This window comes from Aedes albopictus, chromosome 3, assembly GCF_035046485.1.
Source record: "Aedes albopictus strain Foshan chromosome 3, AalbF5, whole genome shotgun sequence".
Taxonomy (NCBI): Eukaryota; Metazoa; Arthropoda; class Insecta; order Diptera; family Culicidae; genus Aedes; species Aedes albopictus.
In genome coordinates, this window is record NC_085138.1 from 12,217,014 (window position 1) to 12,243,094 (window position 26,081).

The window sequence follows — 26,081 nt, forward strand, 5'->3', positions numbered from 1 at the left end:
AAATTCCTCAAGGGATTTTGTTCAGGTTTTTTTTTTCAGATATTCCTCCAAGAATTTCTCTAGAGATTTCTCAAGCAATCCATCCAGGGATTCCTCCATGTATTTTTCTATGAATTCCTCCGAGGATTCCTCCTTGAATTCCCCTACGGATTCCTACAGAAATTCCTTTCTTCCAGAGATTCTTCCAAGAATTCTTTTATAAATTCCTCCAACAATTTCCCCAACGATTCCGCCAGGAATTTGTCCAGGAATTTCTACAGGGATTCCTCCAGTGATTCATCTGCTAATTCCTCCAGAGATTCCTCTGAGTATTCTTTAGGGAATTTCTCCAAGGATTTCTTCAGAAATTCCTCCAGCAGCTCCTACAGAAATTTTTTCAGAAATTCCTCATGCATTCCTCCAAGAATTACTCCTGGGATTCTTCCAGGAATTCTTCAAGTGATACCGCCAGGGTTTTCTCCAGGGTTTCGTCCAGGAATCCCTGCAGGGATTTTTCCAGAAGGTGTTTCTTTAGAAACTCCTTCGGGGATTCTTCCAAAAAAATGTCTAGGCATTCATTCAGAAGTTTCCCCGGGAATGCCTTGAGGGTTTCCTTCAACATTTGTGTTAGAAATTTTGCAAGGATTCCTTCAGGAACTTCGTGTCGCGTCGACAATGTGTACAAAATACACATTGAAGCCGATTGAACAATGCAGGAATTTCGGATAATTCTGTTCATTTAAAGACAATTTTTTTTTTGAGGGGCGAGATATCAGAACTTGTATAGTCTATTGGATGATTTTCAGAAATACACTAAAAACATTCATTATTCATGCAGCCTGTTGTGGTATGTGTTAAGTGTATACTACTACTCTATTGCCCCATGAAGTGAGAGAATAATACCGCAAAGAAATGGCCTGCCAACTAAGTGGTAGTTAAAACCTAAATGCCAACTACTGATACTGAAACACCCTCCGCTACGAACTAAAGATGTATAACATGTATATAGTAATATATAATTCGATATCAGAACTAGAAACTTAACGTTACCTACGCAATAGTAAAAGTACAAAAATCGTTCGAAAAATTTAGGTATACGGTTGTCTAGTACAGATAATTTTACGCCGCTAAAAATAACCAATATTTAGAACATGTGGGCTCTATGATCTTTTGATTTTTGCCAAATAGGTGCGATTCACTCTATGCTATCCACTTGATCCAACCGATAACAATGACAGTCTTACCCGCATAGTTGGAACCCTCCCAAATAATGAACTCCCCGTTTCCAACCGTGTGATTCAACGTTCCCTTGTGGATTAAATGCACGGAAACTCGTCGATGTGCTCCTTTATGGGGCTTCCCGGCAATAATGTACGAACAGATGTAACACTTTCCCCCCTACTAGAGTCCTAGCACCGCTTGGTTAGATGTTTCTCGATCGCTGGCGGAATATTGTCGGCAGTCTTCGAGTTGATGTTCGTTCCGAGCAGTTCCGGGCAGGGTCGAATGCCGTCCTGGATGTCCTTGGCCTTCTTCAGCAGATCATAGCAGATGCGTTCGCTGACCACCGAATCTTGCCTGTGGGAGTTGAATAGTATATTAGTTTTGTTTGCTATCCAGCAATGCTACGAAGTTTGACTATCAATAAAATTTCAATCATGACAATATTTGCCTAACACTTACTTGTATTCTTCATGGCCGGTTACTTCCTTCCGTATCCAGGACGCCGTAGTCATAAGCTCCCCGGACGCACGTTTCTGAATGAGCCGAAGGTACTGCTGGATGGTGCAATGAGTATCGGCATCCACGTCCATCGAGCCCAGATAGCTATTGATCAGAGGAACCAGCCCCGGAAAATGCCCCTTGCCGTTGATGATCTGATCGATGGTCATCAGTTCGTACTCGTCGTCCATACCGTTATCATCAGTCATCGCATCGTGTTCGTTGTCGTGATTGTTCATCTCTGAGTGGGACTGATCAGCTCCGATGTTGTTCGTCTGTGCTCCGGGGGGTCCGGTAATGTTCTTCTTGAACCAGAATTTCTCCGTCAAGACGGCACCCCGTTTCTGCGAAGTCTGCATGTTCTCGTCCACCTTGCTGATCGGAATCAGGAAATCCAGCTGGTAGGACAAGATCACCCTGGTGAGCAATACCACAAAGCATACGATCGCCGCATTCTCGAAATCGGTCAACTGAGCTTCGCATGGTCGGAACTCCACGCGCCACCCGATGGGGGAGTTAGGTGGTGGAGGTTTGAAGCGCATCGTTTGCCAGTTGGTCGATTGAATGTTTTCGAAATGATCGGTATCCTGTTCGTCGTTCTGATGAACCTTCTCGCTGAACAACGAAACCGAATCCCGAATGAAGAGATGGGCAATGTGCTGAGCCAGAAGGTGATCGATGTCTCCTTCGCGCAGTCTATTGTACAATTTTTCATCCAACACTAAAGGCACGTCGTTGTACCTAGAATAATAAACAGTTTATTAACACTTGATGTCACCATGAAGAACCATCAGCATTACTTACTTTTCTCCAGCCGGGGAAAGATAGGAATCGATGGAATCGTAACGGGACTTGTAGATGCGGAAACGATCATTCTTCAAAGGAACTTCTCCCCGTTCTTCTTTCGTTCGACAGTCCACAGAAGCGGAGATAACGTTCCAGCGGCAGTCGACATCGGTCAAGTATCCCCGATAGGCTGGACTGGCGGCAGTCAAGGCCAGCATGATCGGACACATCGGAGTCAGTTGATCGTACAGTGTACGTGCTTCGGCAATGTTACACGCTTGGAACGTCAACTGCAGACAGCAACAACCCATACCGAAGCCCATAGCGTCCATGTGGACGTAGTCGGGTTTATCCGGTAGGCTTCCTGCCACCGGAATCACCGTGTTCTTGTCCCGGAACACCGGTAAATTGATGGATACCTTTTCCCCTCGCCGCTGTCGGATGTTGCGTGTGAGCGTCTTGAAGCGCGGGTGTCCTGGGTAGATAGCTTCATCTGGGAAGTACAGCGAACGCGCAGCGCAGCTTTCGTCTTCGGGCGTTGGCTTTGCCGGCGGATATGTGAAGTTGAAGGCGCCTAGTCGTGGAAAGTTGGTGATCGACATGACGTGTTCACCTGGCGGCAACATTTCGGCCACTTCCAAGCGGCGGTAGCGCATGTTAGCCTCAACGACGTTGAAATGTGCCAGCAGTCCGCCATAGGGTTTGCCGGGTGTTCCTTCGATCATGTACGCGCCGTATTCCGGACGCCATAGCGATTTTACCCCTGGAAATGAAAGATTCGGGGATATTAGTTAACGAATAGTAATAAAAATTACAGAAAATCTCTAAATACTGCAACTGCTTCACAAGCATATTTCAGGGACTTCTCTAGGATTTTCAGCAGGAAATTGCCGAAGAACAAGTCATATGATGTGTTGGAATCTGTTACACCTTTCCAGGCATTCGGAAATATTTCTTTTTTACTAGCACAACTACAAATTCTTTGAAAATTTGTTTCGCGGCGCACCCGTTTGGAAAACCATGCTTAGAGTAACACTGTTAGTGAGTTTCTGGTGGCCAGGTTGCTGACCGTACCGTTAGAAATGTATCCTTCTTTAATTCAAGGGCTGTTCTTGCGAGTTGCACCGTTATTTATTGACGGTCTTACTGCTAACTCCGTAGGAGGTGAGTTCTTCTTTTTTATAGGCTGTCCTTTTAAATAACACTTGCTGATAATCAAACTAATATCTACGTTAGAGATTCTCAGGGGAATTCTTTTAAGAAAAGTTTGTTTATTTTTAAGTTGTACACTGAAGTTTTTTTTACGACGGTAATGGTACCGCGTAAAAAAAAACCGTCGTAAAAAAACCGCATTATTTCAAAAAACGTCGTAAAAAAAGTTAAAAAAATCAAGTTACGTTGGATGTCATCCTGACTATTTTGCGCGTGTTTTTGAAACAACTCGGTTTTTTTACGACGGGTTTTGAAATAACGCGGTTTTTTACGACGTTTTTTGAAATAACGCGGTTTTTTTACGACGGTAATGGTACCGCGTAAAAAGAACCGCGTAAAAAAACCGCGTAAAAAAAACTTCAGTGTACCGTCGTTGGGGGTGAGAATGGGTCAAAAAAGGATACTCAAAGATTGTTTGTTAAATAACAAATGCAATTAAAGTCGTAATAACTTTTTATTTGGTATAAATACTCTTCTATGTGGTAATAATAGTTTGGCAAGAAAGTATCACATTATATGAATTGCTTACTAAACTACAAATGATTGAAAATTGACCCAATCTCACCCCTTAGAGGGGGTGAGAATGGGTCAAAGTATTCGAAATAGCCTATCTAAGAATATAAGTTTATTTTATTGATCATATCTAGTAAACCTACTTAAAATACAATGTAACCATGACGAAAAAAAAACTTTGGTAATTTTAAGAAATGATTAATCCATCTAAAAGGGCTAATACAACCAAAAAAATGGTTTAAATTTTGATAAAATAACGTTTGTATGTTGTATCGCCATTTTTAGCTACCACAATCATCCTCATTTGAAATTTCAACATCCATGAGAGGAGGGGGGATTACAATGAGCGAGGGGCGCATTGAAAGACTGATTGAAAAAAAAAACATGCCAATCTCGTATGCCGCAATTTGACGTTCGTTCGCTTTCCGACATTGTGCTATGCTACCGGTTTTATAGCCCCGGTATTTCCTGAATCCCACTACCGTCTGGTAGTTTTCCTAAAATTTCAAAAATGAATGAAGAAGATGAACGCTATTAACAGCTATTAACTTTATTTTGTGAGCTTACGATATTGCAGTACACTGAAGATTGGCTGATGAATAGAGGAGCTGTCCAAACGCATGGGTTTGTTGTTATAAATGATATTAGGCACTAATCGTATGAACATACTCGCTTGAAGTCTTCGACATATTTTCGAAAAAAAAAGTGCTTTTATGAAGATACCGTAAACATGGTACCACTCTAACGTCAAATGGTTACTGAATAACAAGTTGTATTTTTAGTTAAGGTTATGTACACTCAATAACTTGCTTGACCCAATCTCACCCCCATTCTTAATATTTAGACATGGGGTCGAAAATATTGAATTTTTAAATAAAAAGAGCAATGACAGCCCGCGTTTTTCGTTGCATCTACTAGGCAATACGTACAGCTAACCACTTATAAGAAAATTTATGGTTAGGTACTTGTGTGAAACATTACGGGGGAGAATTTTTTTCAGAGTGATTTTCTAGTAGTTTCATCATATAAGTTTAGCCACAAATTTAACAAAAAACCATTATTGCTAAACATCTTATTCTTCATCATGACGTGTAAAAACACTTCCTCTTTGAAATAATATAAAGTTTTCAATATAAATTAGCGATAGTTGATGAACTATTTCAAATTTTATGTTTCTCCGTTTTGACCCAATCTCACCCCCCAGACCAATTGTCACCCCCATCGACGGTACTTATAACGTATTATTCTGGGATGTTTTGTTTTTCTAACAAAAGACAGATTTTTTAGGCTTATTATCCGATTGGTCTAACATTCAATTAGCCCAATGTTTATTCGGCCTAATGTCCATCTAGCATAATGTCCCTCTACCTTATGAATCAGCATCATGATTCTGCTTCTCAGCTTCCAAACCTCCACCCTTGTTGATCAAAAGCATTCTACGCTGTTATTTTTAATCAGAAACTTTTCCTTCTTTTGATCAAAGTGCATTATACTTTTTTGTGTTGAAAGTTCAACGATTGGTTTTCGGCGAGAACGAATCGATGAACTGCGACAATGATTTTTCATAAGGGCCTAACTGACTTGATCGATTTCTCTTCATCGGCTCTCTCTTTCGCTAATAGCTTGATCAAAACAAACAAAATCATTATTCTTTTTGTTTCTATAGCAAAACGTAGGCGTTTTATTCGCATTTCAACCAAAAAATCTTTGGAAAACTCAATATACATTTTGTAATAACACAAAGAGAGGATCGATGAAGAGAATTCGAAAATGCCAGTTAGGCCCTAATGAAAAATCAGTGTCGAATTATACTTTTTTGGCATAATAACTGTAAAATTAATATTATCACAAATTTTTCCGTCTTTCATATATCAAGCAAACGACGTATCTAACATATATATTTTCAAAACGACGTATCTAACTTTTTCACTGATCTGAGTAAATTCATGGTCAATGTTGACGACCATGGCACGGTCAAGGCTAGGTATGCTGCGCAATTCAGATCCCATTGTGATCCACTAGCCTCTGCTCAGCAACTCCTATCCCTACCTCCTGGCGGTACCGGCCGGAAACTATGAGCAACCTTAGAGACGATCGGGTAACCAACCCCGATGGGAACTTTGGTCGTAGGCTGACAGGGAAGGGGGGGTTTGCTTCGGTAAACCTGAGTGTCTGTTCTCCAGGAGGAGCGGCTCACAACACCGTCTGATCCCCATGTTAGGGGCGGCTGATCTACGTCAGAGTGCCAGGGAAGGACTCTAAGCTCAACTGTGCACTATGGTCCTCCGGAAAGTAGGGGGTTGGTGTCAGGCCCTATGAGCCAGCTGTAAAAAAAACCATTGTAACGGAAAATCAGCAACAGAATAATACGAACCGAGACCAACGGCAACGACCCCAGCGAACAAAAAGGACTTGCGATTGGAAACTCGGTAGGGGATTCTGGGGTAATACGCACCACTTAAGGAAGATGCGTCCAAATGCATATAAAAAGGCAATAATTTATTGGTTTAATGCATGCATTCATTGCGTATACTTTCATTCTAAGAGAAACCAAACAAAATTTCAGCCTTAATACAGTTCAGCTCTTGAAAATAACGTTTTTTGTAAAGACTAACATTACGGCTTCGTATGTTTATGCGGGGCAGTATCCACCCTTGCTCGGGGTAAAATGCACTACAACAATGGGGCAGGATGCACTCAAACAAAGGGGCAAGACGCACCACAACATTGAGGCAAGATGCACCGTCGAGTTTAGAAATCTTTTTACTTCTTAGACAAAATGCATGTTTTATAAGGTTTTAAGACTAACAATAGCTCAATTTAGTTTGCGATTACTTACAGAGCACTCATAGATATTATTACAGCTTGTTTTCTATAGGTGCGTTTTGCCCCAACCAAAAGAGTGCATATTGCCCCAATCAATAGCAAAAAATAAAATAGTTTAAAACATATAATTTACGTAGATTACTGTTTAAGTTATTTTTCCTCTGCTTAGCATTGCCCTCAATGAACTGAATAAACACAACAGCATTAGATGTTTGGTCGGTTTTCACCATCAAATCATTTGACAAACGATCGGGAAAATTACATCAGAATCGTGCTTTACAATTTTATTCATTTTTCTCACTAATTACGTAACGCAGATATGTAAAATTTTCCAGATGCTCATTTGTTAAGACGTTCTATTAGACTGATAAGGTTTCAAAGCTCTAAAACCGATAATCCCTGAAAAACAAAGGGGGTGCGTTTTGCCTCGACAGTGCGTATTACCCCAGATGCCCCTACGTGGAACTGCCGATCTCTTAACTTCATTGGGAGCACCCGCATACTCGCCGATCTACTGAAGGACCGCGGGTTCGACATCGTAGCGCTGCAGGAGGTGTGTTGGACAGGATCTATGGTGCGAATGTTTAGAGGTAACCATACCATCTAACAGAGCTGCGGCAACACACGCGAGCTGGGAACAGCTTTCATCGTGATGGGTGATATGCAGAGGCGCGTGATCGGTTGGTGGCCGATCGACGAAAGAATGTGCAGGTTGAGGATCAAGGGCCGATTCTTCAACTTCAGCATAATAAACGTGCACAGCCCACACTCCGGAAGTACTGATGATGACAAGGACGCATTTTACGCGCAGCTCGAATGCGAGTACGAGCCACGAAGCCAGGAGGAGGAATTCAGACCGACAATTGGTATGTTCAGCGCCCACCAGCAGACGAACGAAACGGCCTACGACTCATTGATTTCGCCGCCTCCAAAAATATGGCCATACGTAGCACCTTTTTCCAACACAGCCTGCCTTATCGTTACTCCTGGAGATCACCACAGCAGACGGAATCTCAAATCGACCGGACGTTCTGATTGACCGACGACACTTCTCCGACATTATCGACGTCAGGACATATCGTGGCGCCAACATCGACTCCGACCACTATCTGGTGATGGTCAAACTGCGCCCAAAACTCTCCGTCATCAACAATGTACGGTACCAGCGACCGCCACGGTATAACCTAGAGCAACTGAAGCAATCGGATGTCGCCTCAGGATACGCGCAGAATCTCGAGGTCGCGTTGTCAGACGAGGGTGAGTTCGATTAGGCCCCTCTAGAGGACTGCTGGAGTACAGTGAAAGCAGCCATCAACGACGCAGTCGAGAGCACCATCGGGTACGTGGAACGGAATCGACGGAACGAATGGTTCGACGAAGAGTGCAGAACAGTTTTGGAGGAGAAGAACGCAGCGAGGGCGGTAATGCTGCAGCAAGGGACCCGACAGAATGTGGAACGTTACAAACAGAAGCGGAAACAGCAGACCCACCTCTTTCGGGAGAAAAAGTGCCGCCTGGGAGAAGCGGAGTGCAAAGAAATTGAACTGCTGTGCCGTCCCCAAGAAACACGGAAGTTCTACCAGAAGCTCAAAGCGTCCCGCAACGGCTTCGTGCCGCGAGCCAAAATATGAAGGGATAAGGACGGAGGCCTCTTGACGTACGGACGTGAGGTGATCGAAAGGTGGAAGCAGCACTTCGATCAGCACCTGAACGGTGTGGAGAACGTAGGCACGAGAGACCACGGCAACGGAAGAAATGACGACGCCAGTGCAGCGGAGGATGGAAATGAACAACTCCCACTCTGAGGGAAGTTAAGGATGCCATTCACCAGCTCAAAACCAACAAAGCAGCTGGTAAGGATGGTATCGCAGATGAACTCATCAAGATGGGCCCAGAAAAGTTGGCCACCTGTCTGCGTCGGCTGATAGTCAGGATCTGGGAAACCGAACAGCTACCGGAGGAGTGGAAGGAAGGGGTAATTCACAAGACAGGCGACTATTTGGAATGTGAGAACTTCAGAGCGATCACTATTTTGAATGCTGCCTACAAAGTGCTATCCCAGATCATCTTCCGTCGTCTGTCACCTAAAACGAATGAGTTCGTGGAAAGTCATCAAGCCGGCTTCATCGACGGCCGGTCGACAACGGACCAGATTTTCACCGTATGGTAAATCCTCCAGAAATGTCGTGAATACTAGGTCCCAGCACATCACCTGTTCATCGACTTCAAGGCGGCCTACGACAGTATCGATCGCGCAGAGCTATGCAGAATCATGTACGAAAACGGCTTTCCTGGGAAGCTGACTAGACTGATTAAAGCAATGATGGACGGTGTGCAAAGATGCGTAAGGGTTTTAGGTGAACTATCCAGTTCATTCGAATCTCGCCGGGGACTGCGACAAGGTGACCGACTCTCATGCCTACTCTTCAACATCGCTCTGGAAGGTGTGATGCGACGAGCCGGGCTCAACGATTTTCATAAAATCCGGTCAATGTGTGTGCTTTGAGGATGACATGGACATTATTGCCAGAACATTTGGAACGGTGGCAGAGCTGTACATCCGCTTGAAACTCGAAGCAGCAAAGTTAATTTATTATTTATATTTATTAAAGACACTTTACCACTTACACTACCCGCCAATAATATGGAATCGTTGCAATACCCAGTATTGCGGCACCCAAAAAGTTTGGCATCACCCAAAATAAGGAGGAAAAATAGAGTGAACCTAGAACCAATTAGGTTGTGGGTACGAGTTGCATTTTGAAAGAGAATTAGGGGGGCCATAAGTAATTTGTGCCTTAAAGACCTGAAATAATCACATTTTAGGGTGATGCCAAACTTTTTTGGGTGCTGCAATATTCAGTATGAGTGTTGCGTAATGTTACGATAGACGGGGATACTTTCGAGGCGCATCATAAGCGGAAGTCGGGCCTACTACGGGCTCCAGAAGAAACTGCAGTCGAAATAGATTCACCACACACTAAATGCACCATGTACAAAACGCTAATAAGACCGGTGGTCCTAACCATGGACCATGCTCGAGGAGGACCCGCAAGCACTCGGTGTTTTCGAGCGACGCGCGAAAGGACGATCTTCGGCGGTGTGCAGGAGAAAGATGAACCACGAGCTCGCTGCACTTTACGGCCATCCAGCAGGTGGCTAAAGCCGGAAGGATACGGTGGGTAGGGCACGTTGCAAGAATGCCGGACAACAACCCTGCAAAGCTGGTGTTTGATACTGATCCGGTTGACACAAGAAGACGTGGAGCGCAGAGAGCACGATTGGCGGTCCAAGTGGAGCGTGATCAGGCGAGCATTGGGCGCGACAGAGGATGGAGAGCGGTAGCCACAAACTGAGTATTGTGGCGTACTATTGTTGATTATGTCTTGTCTTAAATGTGATGTTGAACAAATTAATTTAATGTATTTTTTTTAGCTAACTGCACTAGTTTTCACGTAAATATGTCTGGTTTGGATGAACTGCGTCGATTTTTTTCAAATGCCATTGATTTTGAAAGGCCTTTTCCCCCTAACTATGATACAAGTTGGCGTGTGTATGGGAATAGTAGTTTACGCAACAAGGTGCAGAATGAAGATTTTTACAGCACAAGTCGTACATTTATCCAACGAGGCTTGCCGAGTTGGAAAATTACGACGAGTGCTGTAAAAATCGAGTTCTGCACCGAGTTGCGTACAACGTTTTATGCAATTTCATAAACTACCGCTTGTGGTTAGTTTTAACAAAACTTTCCCTTCAAACTGCACACTTATTTTCATAGCCTTGTTTAAGAAAATCTGATCATAGCAGGTTATACTGTGTAGTTGCCACAATTTTCAAAACTGCGTCCAGAAAGCATCAAGAAGTTGATAAAACCTGAAAACAGTGCTGTAATGGTTCATTACGCAACGCAAATCAGTGCTGTTATGAACCATTACAGCACTGTTTATTTGGTGCGGGAAACTAGGACTTTTCCTGTCAGATTTGCGTGAGGTAAAACAGCCTATTACGATGAGAAATTGTAAAAAAGTTTATAACAAAAAATGGGCATCGTCAAATTTTTCGCTATTCAAAAATAGAGGCTTTCAGCTTTCATTTGCAGGGTCCCTCAAAAAAATCCACCGAGGGATCCCGAACAACTTTTTCAGAATACTGTTTTTCCCCATAAAAAATGCACGGTTCCAAATTAATCCATATTTCTACTTAACAAACATACCCAATTTTTGTATGAAAAAGTTCCCCCGATGGAATATTTCGATGTTGGGCTTGAATGAAAGCAGGTAGCGTCAACTTTCACGTAGCGTAAAAATTAGCGATGACCATTTTTTTGTAGTAAATTTGTTCTACCAGACACATCGTGTGGCGCTTATGTTTCTAAGTAAAAACAAACCCTGGAATTCAAAAATATTTACCAAATTCCGATAGAAATTCCTGTTATTCTTCCAGAAACTCTGTGGAAAATTCTTAAACCTATCTTGGTGAATTTGAATCAGAAATAACCAAGAATCGGAAATATACGATTCTTCTAGTGCTTCTAGCGCTGGAGTCGTTTTTGCGAAAGCACCAAAGAGAGCTTTTAGTGGAATTCTTGGAGCAGTTTCATAAACATGATCTCGATGATCTTTGATTGAAAATTTAAGCCTGCACTTTCTATTCTGTCTTTTCCAAGTACGTATCTACTACGCATATCGGCATGCTATTTTTTAAGCGCTCAGACATTGTTGTTGTTCAACTTGAAAAACATTAACAAATCGATATCAGAATTGTGTAGGTATAACATGTTTGCTGGTAAGCAAAACAATGCAGCTTGATGGAATTTGAACAATCAATCTTAAATGATTTCCCGAACGTGTGAAAAGGAAAAAAAAATGGGACAGATTTGCTTGGGACGGTCATTCACTGCCTACCTAACTCCCTTATCGTCTACTCACCTGTCGGATCGGCGTGTTCCTTCTCATTTAGCACGGCCAGCAGTTCGCGGGCCCGCAGGGACACCTGTGTTTCCTTCTTCTCGTCATCGAACCGCACGATAATGTACTCCACCTCGTCGCCCCACTTCAGTACATCGCCCTGCCGATCTTTGAGCCGGGCGTACAGATTGATAAACTGCTCGATACCGTGTTCGCGCACGTGCTGTGCCAGGGCTTTCGTTTCCTCCCAGCTCAGCGGACTTCCCTCGCTCAGCAGTCCCATGGTGCGTTATTGTTGTGAATTTCGATTACGGCTGCGAAATAAACAGAAAACGATGACCAAATGGAATGAGAGCATGTTAGTAAGAATTGTCGACTTCGCCGAATCGTCAGTGTCAAAGCTATCGATCGATTGCCATGTATCATGGGCGTGCTACGATTTCCCAGAGTTGCTCTGATAGACTAATCGCATTCTTGCAAGGCGGAACAGATTTTATTTAAATATTCAATTGGCGTTGAAAGGTGAATGAAATTTTACGTAACCATGCGATAGCCAAGTGTAAATATGAGAACTGGTCAGGTACATCAGTAATTGCATCACGAGCTCAGAGAAGTACACTTCCAATACTTGTCTGAGTCTGCTCGCCTTGACCGAGGTGCTCTACGTATCACGGCATTTCACATAAATACAAACTTATGGATTGGATCGTCAGCTAATGGATCCCGCCGGTTGCAGGATCAGTAAGGAGTGTATCGTAAAGTAGTTGAAAATGTTTAAAATAGCCTAAAAAATAGTTTAATACAACTTTTAAGTAATTTTATTTTTGGAGATACTGTATAAGTCCTTGAAAAAAGAAATGGCTTTTATGATTTTCTAAAAATGTTCTTTTAAATGGGTTTTTAACCTAGATTAGTGAACGCATGTTTTTAAATTTTTGCACACCTTCTAAAAAATTTAAATTGCGAAAAAAGTTCGACAATGTTCGAAAATTGTTAACTTTTTTGTGCAAATATAATAAGCTCCAGAATCCTCATGATATAGGCAAATTATTTTTTTCAAGAAAAATCTCCACTGCATTTAAGCGCAATTCTTAAAAATGAAAAAAGGTCATTTTTTGATGAACCTCTTTTTTCTATGCTCCTCCAAATCATGTTTACGCAAATAAAAAATACATAAAATGAAAAAATCGCATTTTTTAAATAGGGTATGTTTTTTAATTTATGGACGAGTAAGTTAGAGCAAAAAATAGAATTTTATAACCTTTTAAGATATTAAAAGCAGAACTTCAAAGTTTGACCAAAAAATAGACGTTTTTTGGAGTGGAGCATTTTGTAGATATAGGAGATTTTTCTGTAGAAAATATGAATTTTGAAAGTCGGTGTTGAATGATATGTTATGTGTGCATAACTGTTAACAAGCATCAATATTTTCCAGATTTTTTATCGTACAAATTTTACTCGTTACAGATTTTTGAAATGTTGAAAAATCTTAACAAAATTGCATTTTGTGCAGATTTTTATTTTGAGAGGTGTATTCATTTAACCATATTTTCAATAATACTAAACTTTTTCCAAATTTTTCCAAGGTATTCTAAACTTAACTATATTGTGAAGATTTCATAGAAGAACCGAAATGAAAAGACCAACCCAGCTTCGAGATAGAGCATTCTGAACATTTTCAACTACTTTCCGATACACTCCTTACATTGATTAAAATAACGCAAAAAAAATAAAACAACAAAATAAATAGACACAAAATGATACACTAAACAAACTTGATGGAGCTTAGGCATGCGGTTCTTACATTATTGTTGCGCGACCAGATATAGCTCTGCAGGGTGATAAGAAACACGCGGCGTGCTTGTTTTGTAAGCCAAATAAATGACGGTTAGCTGGACACTACACTACTGTGATCAGATTGGACATCTCTTTTTCCCGCTGTGATTGATAACACACAATGTACAGAATTTGTTCTTTTTTGCTGGCATTACATTTCAAATGGAGACTAAGTCTGTTTGACAGATTTTGATTCGATGAGCACTTAAACCATTGAGATTAAGGCTCTGCACGTAAGATTCACCCCTTTTCTCACTCACGGAAAATGCCATAGATATAAGGCAAGATATAAAGTCGAGAAAGTTATTTGGCCGTGATTCGAACTCAGATACCTTCAATCATGATCTTGTTTTCTCAGCTCACTGAGCTAAGGAAGGTTCCAATATGTGCATGATTGATGAACAGAAGTTTGTACATACATTACGTACATATGAACATACAAACAATTTTGGGGTTTTCAAGCGTTCAGTTTATTATTAACCTAGTAAAGGCTTGCTTGTTATTGAAATCAAACCATGGTCGAAACGAAATTGACTGAATCTTGTGTATTCTTCGCAGCATAACATCTATCAATCGGGGATGGATCACAACGCCCGAGGCCATACTGTCCCAATCGTTAAGTCGAGTTTTTTTTTTGGCGAAATAACGTCCAAAAGATTGGATGCGCCATAATATCTTATGGACCTTCTTTTCTTGGACTTCGTGGCGTATCTGCATGTTCAGACGTTATGCCCCGAAAAAATGCACCATAAAGTCCTGGGACAGTATGGCCTATGACGTTATGATACTGCGCCCTACCAATCTGGTATAGATACACAGCAAAAAATCCTTGATGTCACATCATTTTAGCTTGAGTGACGAGCTTTTAGCTCATTGGCAATGAGTTGTCTCACTTTCAGCTGAAACTGAGTAGGAAAATAAAAGGCTTATCGATTTCTGAGTAAGTCCAACTTAGTTACTGAGTAGATATTTTTCTCTGTGCCGATGGCGTATCACTGCTGCTAAGTGCTAATGCGATATGCCCCGTTTATCCTTGTCTCAGTAATTTTCTCAGTATACCTCTTAATCCCTACACCGCCTATCATCGCAGAAGGGAAATATCCATGGTTGCACAAAAAGTTTATATGAATCTCTACATAACCTTTCTATGATTTACTTATAACTACGACAAGTTAAGAAAAGGACAGTGTTTTACTTATGTCGTAATTTGTGCCGGATAAATATTCTAAAGATTGGTGTACATATGTACGCACCTAAGAATGACAACGGAAAAAAAACTGTCAGCGTTTTAGATAAACTTACATTGAAATTGATGAACCAGCGCACCGCACAGGAAAAAAAAGTGCACCGCGAAGCAAAAGGTCTGAAAACCCCTGCTTTAAGAGATTCGACCAAAAGTAAATTTACCCCCCGGGGGAATTTCCCCATTCACATTTTATCTCTGGAAGATGTTTGCTTTGCTGGTTATAAACATGTTAAAATCCAACACAGACAATCAAGTGGCGCTTTATGAATTATGATTCATGTGAATTGCCTCTTCGTGACATGTACAATGTACATAGAGATAGCGATCGAGTACTTTGATAACGATATGTGAATGAGGTGCAACAAATCGATTCTTTGGAAGGATCATTCATATACTCGTGAAATGTTGCAGATAAATTTTCATTACTTATTTATTTTTTATCCTCTCGTACTCCATGTTGTAGGTCTCAGACATGGAAGAACACGGTCCAACAATTGTTTTGCGCAGTTATAAATTTCACCTTTTCTGATTGCTTCCGACTAGAAACTCATAAATCTTAAGTTTTTCGATTTTTATTCCGGACAAAATGCATGATATCAAAAAAGGGGGATTAGGTGTTGCGAAGCTATCATCAAAATTTCACGAAAATCCGTCCAGTCAATCTCGAGAAACGGCGCTTTTACGAAATGATGTGTTTCTGATTTCTTATATTGAACGTCATGAGTATAAAGCCTGTATCCGCAATAATCGGGGTACAAAAGTACGTCAGTAGCTCTGTAATGAATCGATAAAATTGGCCAAATAATTGACTGAGAACTCTTTGGTGTATGTTTATTATTTTTGCCAAATTTCATAAAAATCGATGCATTACTTTTAACTGTGGATGAAAAACAAATTTACGTGGTTTTAAGCATTTTATACAATCATGACCAATTTTCATTCGCATAGTAGATGGTTCTTTTACGCTACAGTTCAAAGTTCTGTGATGATAATTATGAAATTTCGTTAGCAGTTATGATACTTATAGAGACACTTTCTTGCAAAATTTAATCAACTTTGACCAATTGGTTTGAAAGCTACTGGTGTTGATAGGGGTGAGTCTTAGTGAAAATTTTTCGTGTTTTTCATGTGCGATTTTTGCCTATTCATAACTTTTGAATTTCTCTGCCAATTTTCATGAAAATTTCACAGAAGCTAGTTTCTTCTTCTCTTCTCTTCTTCTTGGCGTAACGTCCTCACTGGGACAAAGCCTGCTTCTCAGCTTAGTGTTCTATGAGCACTTCCACAGTTATTAACTGAGAGCTTCCTCTGCCAATGACCATTTTGCATGTGTATATCGTGTGGCAGGCACGAAGATACTCTATGCCCAAGGAAGTCAAGGAAAGCTAGTTTATTATGTGTATATTATACCTGCAAAATTTGATCATTATTGGTATAGTACTTTCAATAGTACAATCGAAACAATTAAGGGTGCTGACTAATTGCTGTCTGAGAGGCTAAAATCACGTTTAGTCCCAAAACATGTTTCGACTATAAAATTGTTGATAGTACATCGATTTTTTTTTTGAAATTTTGCCCATGCAACAAATGTAGATTGAGAGGTTTGTGTTCAAAATTTCAGCCATTTCCTTTGCCAAATTCAAAAGTTACAGCGCTGACAAGCAAAACTTGGGACTGTACAAAATTCAATGGCGCACATTTTACTCTTTTGTTGCTACAACAAAAAGTACTGCACCGATTCACATGAAATTTTGTAGGTGACATGAACACATCTTAAGATGTTATTAGACAAAATTTCAGCAATTTTACTGTATCTATTGCAGAGTTACAGATGTGTTTCTGTGTCCCGAATATTGCAGATACAGGCTTTATTCCTATACTGCACAGTTGTTGATTTAACCATACCGTTTAGCGTCATGCGTCGTGCGTTCGACCGCGTTGAACGCTCAACGCATAAGAGCTCGCATCGATCAGATGGTCGGTGACGAAGTATGCGTCTATCGAGTTTTATAATTTCAATATTCTAAAAACAATACGCTCACACTTATTTTTCGTAGGCTGTGAGAGTGCGGGAGATTGTTATCTGCGGCTTAGTTGGTGAAGGCGCTGGACTAGCGAAACGGAGTCGTGGGTTCGAATCCCACTAAAACAAGCGGATTTTTTTTTCACAAATTGATTTCTCAATTTGTCAATTAAACTAATTTTGCCTTCAAATGCTTCAAGTTTTTACGTCTATTTTATACAGGCTGACTAGACTAGAATAGCCGAAAACGAGCAATAAAATCATTGTCCCCTAAAACTGATGTAAAATTATTTTTTTCAATTTTTCAAGGTACAAGTTTGATGTCTTGACAAAAGTTGTAGACAATTTTGTTCTGAATGACTTTGTTGAAGACGCCAAGCTTGTAACTCCCTAGCCAACCACATATCGTAAATCATTGTATGGGCAAAATCGTATATTTGTATACATTGAATCAGAATTGTATCATTATATGTATATTTTTTGACAATGGCTATGTAAAATCGCACTTTACGCCAAAGAAAATTTCAATTTCGATTTTGTTTCATATAGTCGCCTCAGATCATGAAAGGTGTTAAATATATTCGGTAGAAGCGCACAGAATCGGAAAGAATCGTGAAAAAGACATACATTCTTAGTGTCAAATTGCAAGTTTGCTAGCATCGTATCTATGATTTCTTTGAATCGTGGAAACCGTCGCTTCACATCGTACATCGCTTGCTACCTAATGGTATGATCAAAATCGATGAAATCGTATACAACTATAACAATGTTGTATAGTGATCGTTTGCGTCATACTTGCGTCGTATACGAATCGGACAAAATCGAAGAAATCGTATATTCATTTTTACAGTCGCATTTGATTGATACTTCACTTTTAGCAGTAGAATCTTGATCTCTGAAATCGTAATTGATTTTGTTTACATCTTTGTGTGATGGAGGATAGGAAAAGTTAGTCTTCATCACAAATTTGTTGTTTTTTTTTTTACTTTGTTGTGGTATGCCAACTATGGTAGCAATTTTTTTAAACCAAACATGTAGGTTTTAATACTATTCGTTTACTCAAAATGACATTTGTTTAGATTTTTGCATTGATGTGAAAGCTGAGCCTCTTCCACGTCACCACTATTGGTGCCACTCAATGCGCAACCACAACGCTCCCACCTCTAGTCTCGCACCGTATCATGCTTTTTTGAATTCGTTTCAGTCCATTCACTTTAAACCCTCTATTTTCAACTTGGCATTGTAGCCAATAGAGATGACGCACAGTTCTCAATCAGAGGACCTAGGTTCGATTCCCACTGAACACTAACTATTTTTTTATTTCAAAATCATGAGTTGTATATCTCTATGCATAATCGTACCGTAATCCGGGGTCAAATTGATCACTTCAAAACAACTTTTGCGGATAACATCTGTGCCAATTCAAATATTACCAAAAACAAAATTCTGTAAAACCAGTACCCTGTGGATCTCCATGGAACCATGTGACAGAATTTTGTTCAACAAATTTAAAATTTAAGTTAAATTACTCCAAATATAAAAAAATGGAAATGCCATTTTGGGGCGAAATTGATCAGTGTGCAATTAAGCATCGGTTGGAAAGAAAAATTTCCTTCTCCGCTTAATTTTGCTCTTCTAAAACCGAATAAAGCGTTTAAAATCATATAACTAGTGACTTCAATACTTAAAATGCAAAATTAAATTTTGAAATTTTCCTTTAAACGCCTAAAGGTAGGCAATTTCATTTGAAATAAGTGATTTCTACCCAAGTAACAATCAGCATGCCTTGAAGGTTTATTCATGTTTTATCCTGGTTTTATACGAGCATGTCAAAAAGCTAGTTGTTCTAAATTAGTTTTATGTGGTAGTTTTTTACTTTGAACCTTTGGCGTTCCATAAAACTATCATATAACTTCTGCTATAAACATCTTCAATTAAAGACTTGCAAGTAGACATGAGTTGGTTTTATCACTTATTATATACCATTTCAATAAAACTTGCATTTGCGGTTGTTGTCGGAGATTTTTTTTTGTAAACAAATACACAAAACTGTGAGGCTTTATGCATTGCCAACAAAAGATTTCGTGGCCGTAACATAAACCAAAAAAATGCTGTGATAAAGCCGCTAGTTCTATCATGAGCTCAGTTATGACTACCTCAGGAGGGTTTGCCCTATTGGAGGAATCATCAGGAACACAGAGTTTTATCAGAAAAATATGGCGCCTAGCCGGGATAATTCATGTAGGGTATGTGTTCCATCAGTAATCTCACGCTCCCATTTTCATCTCATTCGAAAACAAGCGATTACGGCACCGATTGATTCCGTTCTTTTTGTTTTCACGGGTGCTCACTTCTAACAAAAAATACAAAAACAAGAAACAAAACAAACAGCGCTTCAATCCTTTGTTTTTCGTAGGATGAAAATGGGAGCCACATGCTTAACAAGGGAACCAATACCCTAAATACAGAAAAATTATTACTCAATTTTATGATTTCACGTACAGCTTAAGATCAAATTAAACCATACAACACGTTTCCGTCATTTTATTTTGTCAGAAAAATTACATAGTGTCTTTTAAACTCCGCTGTGTTGAAAATACCTTTTTTGCACCCAATTCCACCGAGTAAATTAAATGCATTTAGCTTCCTAATTATGCATAGTTTATGTGGCGCACTTAGTTTTTGTCATTATCACAGTCACATTCACCTCAAATTTTCCGTGGCATGTCTCCTGACACGTATTAAATAGGAAAACAAATCTGAATTCCATATCTGCATCTTTCCAATTGATGGCTGGATAAACAACCAAGCATAATTTATTCTGACGATCGAACATTGAGAGTGAAAAATAACCAAAACAATTATTTGACAAGTCAGAAGATGGTTTTATTTAGAAGATTGATAAAACTGTGATACAACCCGAAATCCTAAGCCGGCTTGCATACGAAGTCCTGTAGACCCTAATAAGACTGGGCCAACTAGCCAGAATGTGGGCTTATTGAGGCATACAAGAACTCGAGAGCATTTTCAAGTCGGCATCAATGGTTTTATGTTTAGGATTTTTAAATCGCTAAAAAACTTTGATAAAATTATAATTGTTACTTGGGTATCGCACTAAATGACTATTTCATCATAAAACGAGCTTTTTTATAGCTATTTCATGTTCTGATTTGCTACATAACTTCCCATCCAAGGCTCCACAAAAATGTTAAAACAGAGAATTTACTGGAAGTCCTATTAGCAATCGATTGTTTAGTAGCAATGATTTTAACTAAATGAGAAATACATTGCAAATTCCTTTAAAAAATAAGGCAAAAATATCTTTTTTCTAAAAAATGAAAAGTCTACACTCATCTCTAGACAGCTATGAAACAGATGACGTAAAAAGTTTAAGATCACTACGACGCTTAAGAGTTCCTAGTATGGAATTACAATGTAGTACCCGAATGATCAATTTCACCCCGCTGATCAATTTGACCCCGGTTTACGGTACTAAGATTATACATTATCGTATATTTAGACATAAAAAATCGGCAAAATCGTATTTTTTTTCGAAAAATCGTTAATCATGTTGCATGGAATCGCTATAATCGATTATATCTTTCTATATGGCCTCCACTTTAGTATGTTTATACCTGTTTTGTGCATTGAATACGATTTTTTCGGTGCTTTATATGTGTGGCTAGTTCATTTGCAATTTCGATATAGCAACCAAATTGCTGGCTGGGTCCGTTATTTGTCAAATGTTATGTATTTGTTACCAGCTTCTTGAAAAAAGTTGTTTTCTCAATAACTTGTTCAGTTTTGAAGCACTTGAAATCAAGTTAAAGTTAGATTTTCAGAGTTAAGGACGCTATATACGTTTTCAAGATGGGATAACCACTGAAAATCTCGGAAGATCCAAACACTTCCCCCCCCCAAACCTCCTGAAATTTGACCCTAAAGCCCTGAGAACGTCCAGAAGCTTCCTTAAGACTCCTCTGAGAGCACTTGAAAGCCCCTGATATACCCTGAAACCCCATAAAGTTTCCTGAAACATTTGAATCCCCACTGTAACCCTCTGAAACCTTTTGGATTCAGATAAATCGGATAATTCAGATAATTCTCCTGAATCTCTGCTAGAATCCTTCTGAAATTCCTTGAACACCTCTGAAGTTGGCAAGCCTCGATTGAAAAACATATGATTCTAGCTGAAAAGTCTTCCATCCTGACCATTACCAAAGACCCAACTAGACTAACCCAGTTTTAATATTTAGAAAACTTTTTCAGAATAGCTAGCTCCATAATGCATTCGATAAATTATATTTCAGAAAAAGCAAACGACAGCTTGGGCAGGTTGTTCGTTATCGAATTGATCAGCGGGATGAAATTGTTAAATCGGGTACTGAATCGTTATTTCTTAGTGAGAACTACACGTCGTTACGATTATAAACCTTTTACCACAGAGAAACAGACGTAACACTTAGAACAAATTTCATTTAAAAACATCGTCACGAGAGCGCAACTGGCCAATGCTAAACGTACTGTGGTTGGCCGCGCCATCACTAGGTGGCGGTAGTGAGCAAACGTCAAACAGGAGTAAAAACGATGCCAGCGCCGCGGGCTTACAACAAAATTTCAAACCGCTGCCAAAGACGCAAACATCAATATTTTTAAATGAAATTTTGAGGTTCACTTTATTATTAGTTAGAGTTTCAATAATGTCGGGAACCTCAAAAATTGGAGCCACGGGGACAGTTTTTTTTCCGGTGGACGTCTGGGTCAGGAGGGGTAAAAATTGCATATCCTTCCTTTTAGCAAGGCCCCATTAGTAGAAAATCATCTGTAAAGTGATTAGTACTATGTATTATTGTATATTACGTCACGCTAGGGAAGAAGTATATAAATGGTGTAGAACTTTTTCTAGGCCTCCAAAACTTTTTCAAGTTTGAGTCTAATTTCTATGCGCTTGTAAAAGATTTTAAGGCACGCAAGGTGTAGATATTTTTGTTCAAAGCCAGGTCTAAAGCATATTGAATTAAACTATAAGTAAAACTTGATGGTAGCATACTGTTTTTGTATGAACAATCACGTTTTTCACGAAAGTCAGACAATGTTAAAAAAATTGCCTACATTTAGGCGTTTAATGTCCTTTTGTAATACATTAAACGCCTGAAAGTAGGCAATTTCTTTTAAAATCGTCTGACTTTCGTGAAATAAATGATTTTTTCTATGCAAAAATAGTCTGTTACCATCAGTTTTACTTATAGTTTTATTCAATATGCTTTAGACCTGGCTTTGGTCAAAAATATCTACACCTTGCGTGCCTTGAAATCTTTTACAAGCGCATAGAAATTAGACTCAAACTTGAAAATGTTTTGGAGGCCTAGAAAAAGTTCTACACCACTTCTTAACCCCCTGGCTTGACGTAATGTAAAATGATACATAGAACTAACCACTTTTCAGATGAATTTATTTGAATTCTAATTAATGGGGTCTTGCTAAAAGGAAGGTAATGCAATTTTTACCCCTCCTGACCCAGACGTCCACCGGAATAAAACTGGCCCGTGGCTCTAATTTTTGAGGCTCCCAGCATAGTTGAAACTACAACTAATAATGAAGTGAACCTCAAAATTTCATTGAAAAATATTGATGCTAGCGTCTTTGGCAGTGGTTTGAAATTTTGTTGTAAGCCCCGTAGCCTACGGGTTAAAAAGGTAATCGATGAGAAGCGGCCAGAGTGTGACGCATGTTTCTCTGTGTTTTACCTCATCTATCTCATAGATGCCTAGAGATGAGTATGGTGGTGATTTCTTAGTTTTTAGTAAAAGAAAAAGTTAGTTTTGCATTATTGCTCTTATGGTTTTTCAATGTGTTTCAATGTGTGTCCGGGAACGTCTACACCAAGGTAATTTTAGTTTATTTTTAAGGGTTCACGATTTTAGGAGCACATTATTAAGCACGCATGATGCGTCTTAGGCTCTACCCTATTTGGCCGAATGTCGTTACTCATACAAAAATTTCACTCATTCTTTTTAACCCTAAAAGGGATACCTTCATGGCCTCAGTTTCGTCACCTCGCTGAGTGTGTTCCATCAAAGACCAGCTCTGAAAGGCGCCTGGGGTCCAATGGACCCCAGGTATTCCTTTTAGGGTTAAATAGGCAATCTTAGTTTTCTGCTGAAACGGCATTATGCAAAGTAACCAGGATGCCATATGGGAAAGATCCGTCTTAGGCTCCCTAAATCTAGAGAAATCCGGTAAAATTGTTCTGTGATTTAAGAGAATTTCTCCGTTTTAGAGAATTTAGGTTACTATTGACCATGCGCTTCCATATCTTGTACGATGATGGAAACGCTTGGTGATGATTGTTGTCATACATTCTGTTTCACTTTGGCGTCCAAAATAGAACCAATATTTCTTCATCTTTTCTGTGTCTACTTCGAGAACATGGTTTAACATGATTGCGAACAAGGTTGTGAAATCGAGCGTGACTCATTCAGTCTATAACTTAGTCTAATCATTTGGTACACTTCGCTAGCTTCCACTATTACAGTAGAATTCGTTGATTGATGAGGTCAACTCACGGAAGTCAATTTATTTGATACCACAGTGTAGTTCCTGCTTCCACATTAGTCCAACAAATTAAGATTACGGCTCTAATCACCGATAGCGCACTTACACGTTACGTAACAAAAGCAGCAATATGTAGACACACTCCGCTCCAATTACACGTTTATCTGCCGAATGACCACTCTCCCAAGCAATTGTTACAACCTAATGATGACTTTTACTTTTCCGACACTTAAAATCAGTCTTGCTAGCCGAAGGGGTTTGTTTAGGCCACTAGAGACACCATAGAAATCAGATGTGAATCAAGGACACGCCGCGCCGCGGCGGTTTTGTTTACTATACACAACATCCCACACTCGAACAACACTTACGGTAACTATACGCTACTTAGGGCTGTGTGCGTTTTCCTCTGTTTGTAGATAAGTGGCCTGCCCTGGTACGATGTCCGTACCCCTTTCCGCACCGCACACGGCTCGGTATTGGTGGCGCTACTAGCAGTAAATTGACAACGCTGAACTGTTCAATAAATTCCGTAGCGTCTGGTTCTGCACTACGTAATAGTACACACGCGCGTTTCGCAAGTCAAGGTTAAGTTGCGAAAATTCTAAAACTCTCGATAATTAGCGATGCTCCGCGGGGTAACGTGTTACCTCGGAAGCCTAGATCCACAATGGTTAGCTTGTCATTTCTAGCAGAGCATTTTTATATAGACGACACTGACTGCACTGATAGCGATGTGGTGAGCCCAGATAAGACTATCTGGTTGTAGAAATTCGTGCTACTCACCACTTTCGAAATAATGCTGCCGAATTTATTCTCGAAAATGATGACGACTGAGCCCGGCTTTTTATACTGTTGTCTGACTTGCTGGTTTCTAGCTTACGTCACTGTTTCCCTATATAGGTAGTACCGTGTGCCAATGTACACCTTAACAATCTGGAACAAATCAGAACAAAAATTGCATCGTCACGACTTGGCTGATGTCACTACTGGTGATAGGATTGCAAATCGCTGCCTTATTTGTACGAAGCACAATCTCAAATGTACGCGCTCCGGCTCAATACTATCTCTGAACCCCACCCGTGGTACCCAGAATCGCTATCTACATACTTCGTGTTTCGCTGCCTGCTGATACTGTATCCTCGACACGGTAAACGATGTCAAACATCAAGGTGCACCAAACTGAATATGGATCTTCTTCTGCTCTAGCACAACACTCTCCCGCTCTGTAGGCCTTCCGTAAGCGCCGAGCGAGCTCCGAATGATAAGCACACGCGCTCTTTGCGGCAGCTACCGACGATGTGAAGTTAGTCACAGAACGACAATGTTTTTGGATAATAATATGTAACCCGGCCTGTCTCTCATGCGAACACTGGCTGCGAGAGCGAATGTTCACAAGCCATCCGTCTATATCACCAACACACTAAGGCAAGCACATGGTCGACCCTCTCAGCCATCAGCGTATGGCGTATAAACTTGCGCTGTGTTGATAGCGTTTACTAGTGAGACTGAATGTTTATATGGACGATGTCGATGTAGGCGATGTCAGTTGTTACCGGCATTTGGACAGCTGATGAAACGAATATGAAAATCCTCATCGGCACAACACCAAGTTATATACTGTCGATGGAAGACCGTAACGATAGATCGACAATAAGGACGACTGTGGGCTGAGCGTAGAGATAAAGCCTCTGCTATGAGCTATGTTTTTGAACTTTGCTCGAAAAAGCTTATTTTAAGTCTTAACTACACAAAAAAAAAACAAAAGGACCACACCTAATTGAAACTATGGAGACGCATGGTAGCTCACAATGTTGAACATAGCTAATTAGGTAGACACATTTTCAACATCTGTAGACCGACCAGGCTATTGTGGTAATGTATAAGTATCCTCCACCACCGAGGGTTGAATAGTAGCCACTTATTTTTGATCCGTATTAAATCGAGATTTATCAATCAAATAAACAATTTAAAACTGTTATCTTAGTGAACGGTAGGAGGGGAACTGAGGGCAGCGGTCGTATATAACCCAAAATAAAACATGGCATAGAATATAGTACAATAAATGGTACAGATTTCCATATCTTAAGCCGATCTAGGTGGTCCCAAATGTTCTGAAATGCACTCCTTCAAATCTACTGGAGAAATATGGTTCGTTTAGTAACAAATTGTAACATATTCTCTTGGAAACTCGGAAGCCTCTTATTGACGTTTAAGGATCATGCAGGTTATCCAAACAAACTTGGAGTTTAGACTCTCAGATCTACCGCCATTGAAGGTAACGTTCCATAATCAATTATCGTTACTGGGCGTGCTTGAAGATTAATAGATAATGTTACATACATTCAAGGTTGTCCAAACTATCCTGGAAAGGCTCTACAGATGAGGGAAAAAATCCTGGATTTTTGCTTTTGATATCTTTAGCTGTAACAGTTGTTATCTTCTTCTTCTTCTTCTTCTTCTTTATAGCTAGACGTCC

General features: G+C 40.0%; 1 protein-coding gene across 4 annotated transcripts; it reads right to left on the reverse strand.

The window, feature by feature from the left end:
- Nucleotides 1-1,180: 1,180 nt before the first annotated feature.
- LOC134290082 (glutamate--cysteine ligase) lies at nt 1,181-24,953 on the reverse strand. 4 transcript variants are annotated; one of them, XM_062857081.1, is made up of 6 exons: nt 24,713-24,952; nt 24,389-24,538; nt 11,967-12,259; nt 2,506-3,250; nt 1,663-2,442; nt 1,181-1,557 (listed from the first exon to the last, which is right to left on the reverse strand). In XM_062857081.1, exons 3-6 carry the CDS (start codon nt 12,226-12,228, stop codon nt 1,389-1,391), a joined length of 1,956 nt encoding a protein of 651 aa, XP_062713065.1. In that variant the 5' UTR covers nt 12,229-12,259; nt 24,389-24,538; nt 24,713-24,952; the 3' UTR covers nt 1,181-1,388. The 4 variants fall into 4 exon arrangements, with proteins under 4 accessions (XP_062713065.1, XP_062713068.1, XP_062713066.1 ...); XM_062857084.1 differs by lacking the exon at nt 24,389-24,538 and having other exon boundaries at nt 24,713-24,953; XM_062857082.1 differs by lacking the exons at nt 24,389-24,538; nt 24,713-24,952 and adding an exon at nt 23,974-24,330.
- Nucleotides 24,954-26,081: the final 1,128 nt, after the last annotated feature.

Coding starts and splice junctions, on each gene's coding strand:
- LOC134290082 (XM_062857084.1), bottom strand. CDS start 12,228: ATGGGACTGCTGAGCGAGGGAAGTCCGCTGAGCTGGGAGGAAACGAAA. Junction 3,251..11,966: donor GGAACACGCCGATCCGACAG/GTGAGTAGACGA, acceptor TTTCATTTCCAG/GGGTAAAATCGCTATGGCGT. Junction 1,558..1,662: donor ACCGGCCATGAAGAATACAA/GTAAGTGTTAGG, acceptor CAACTCCCACAG/GCAAGATTCGGTGGTCAGCG.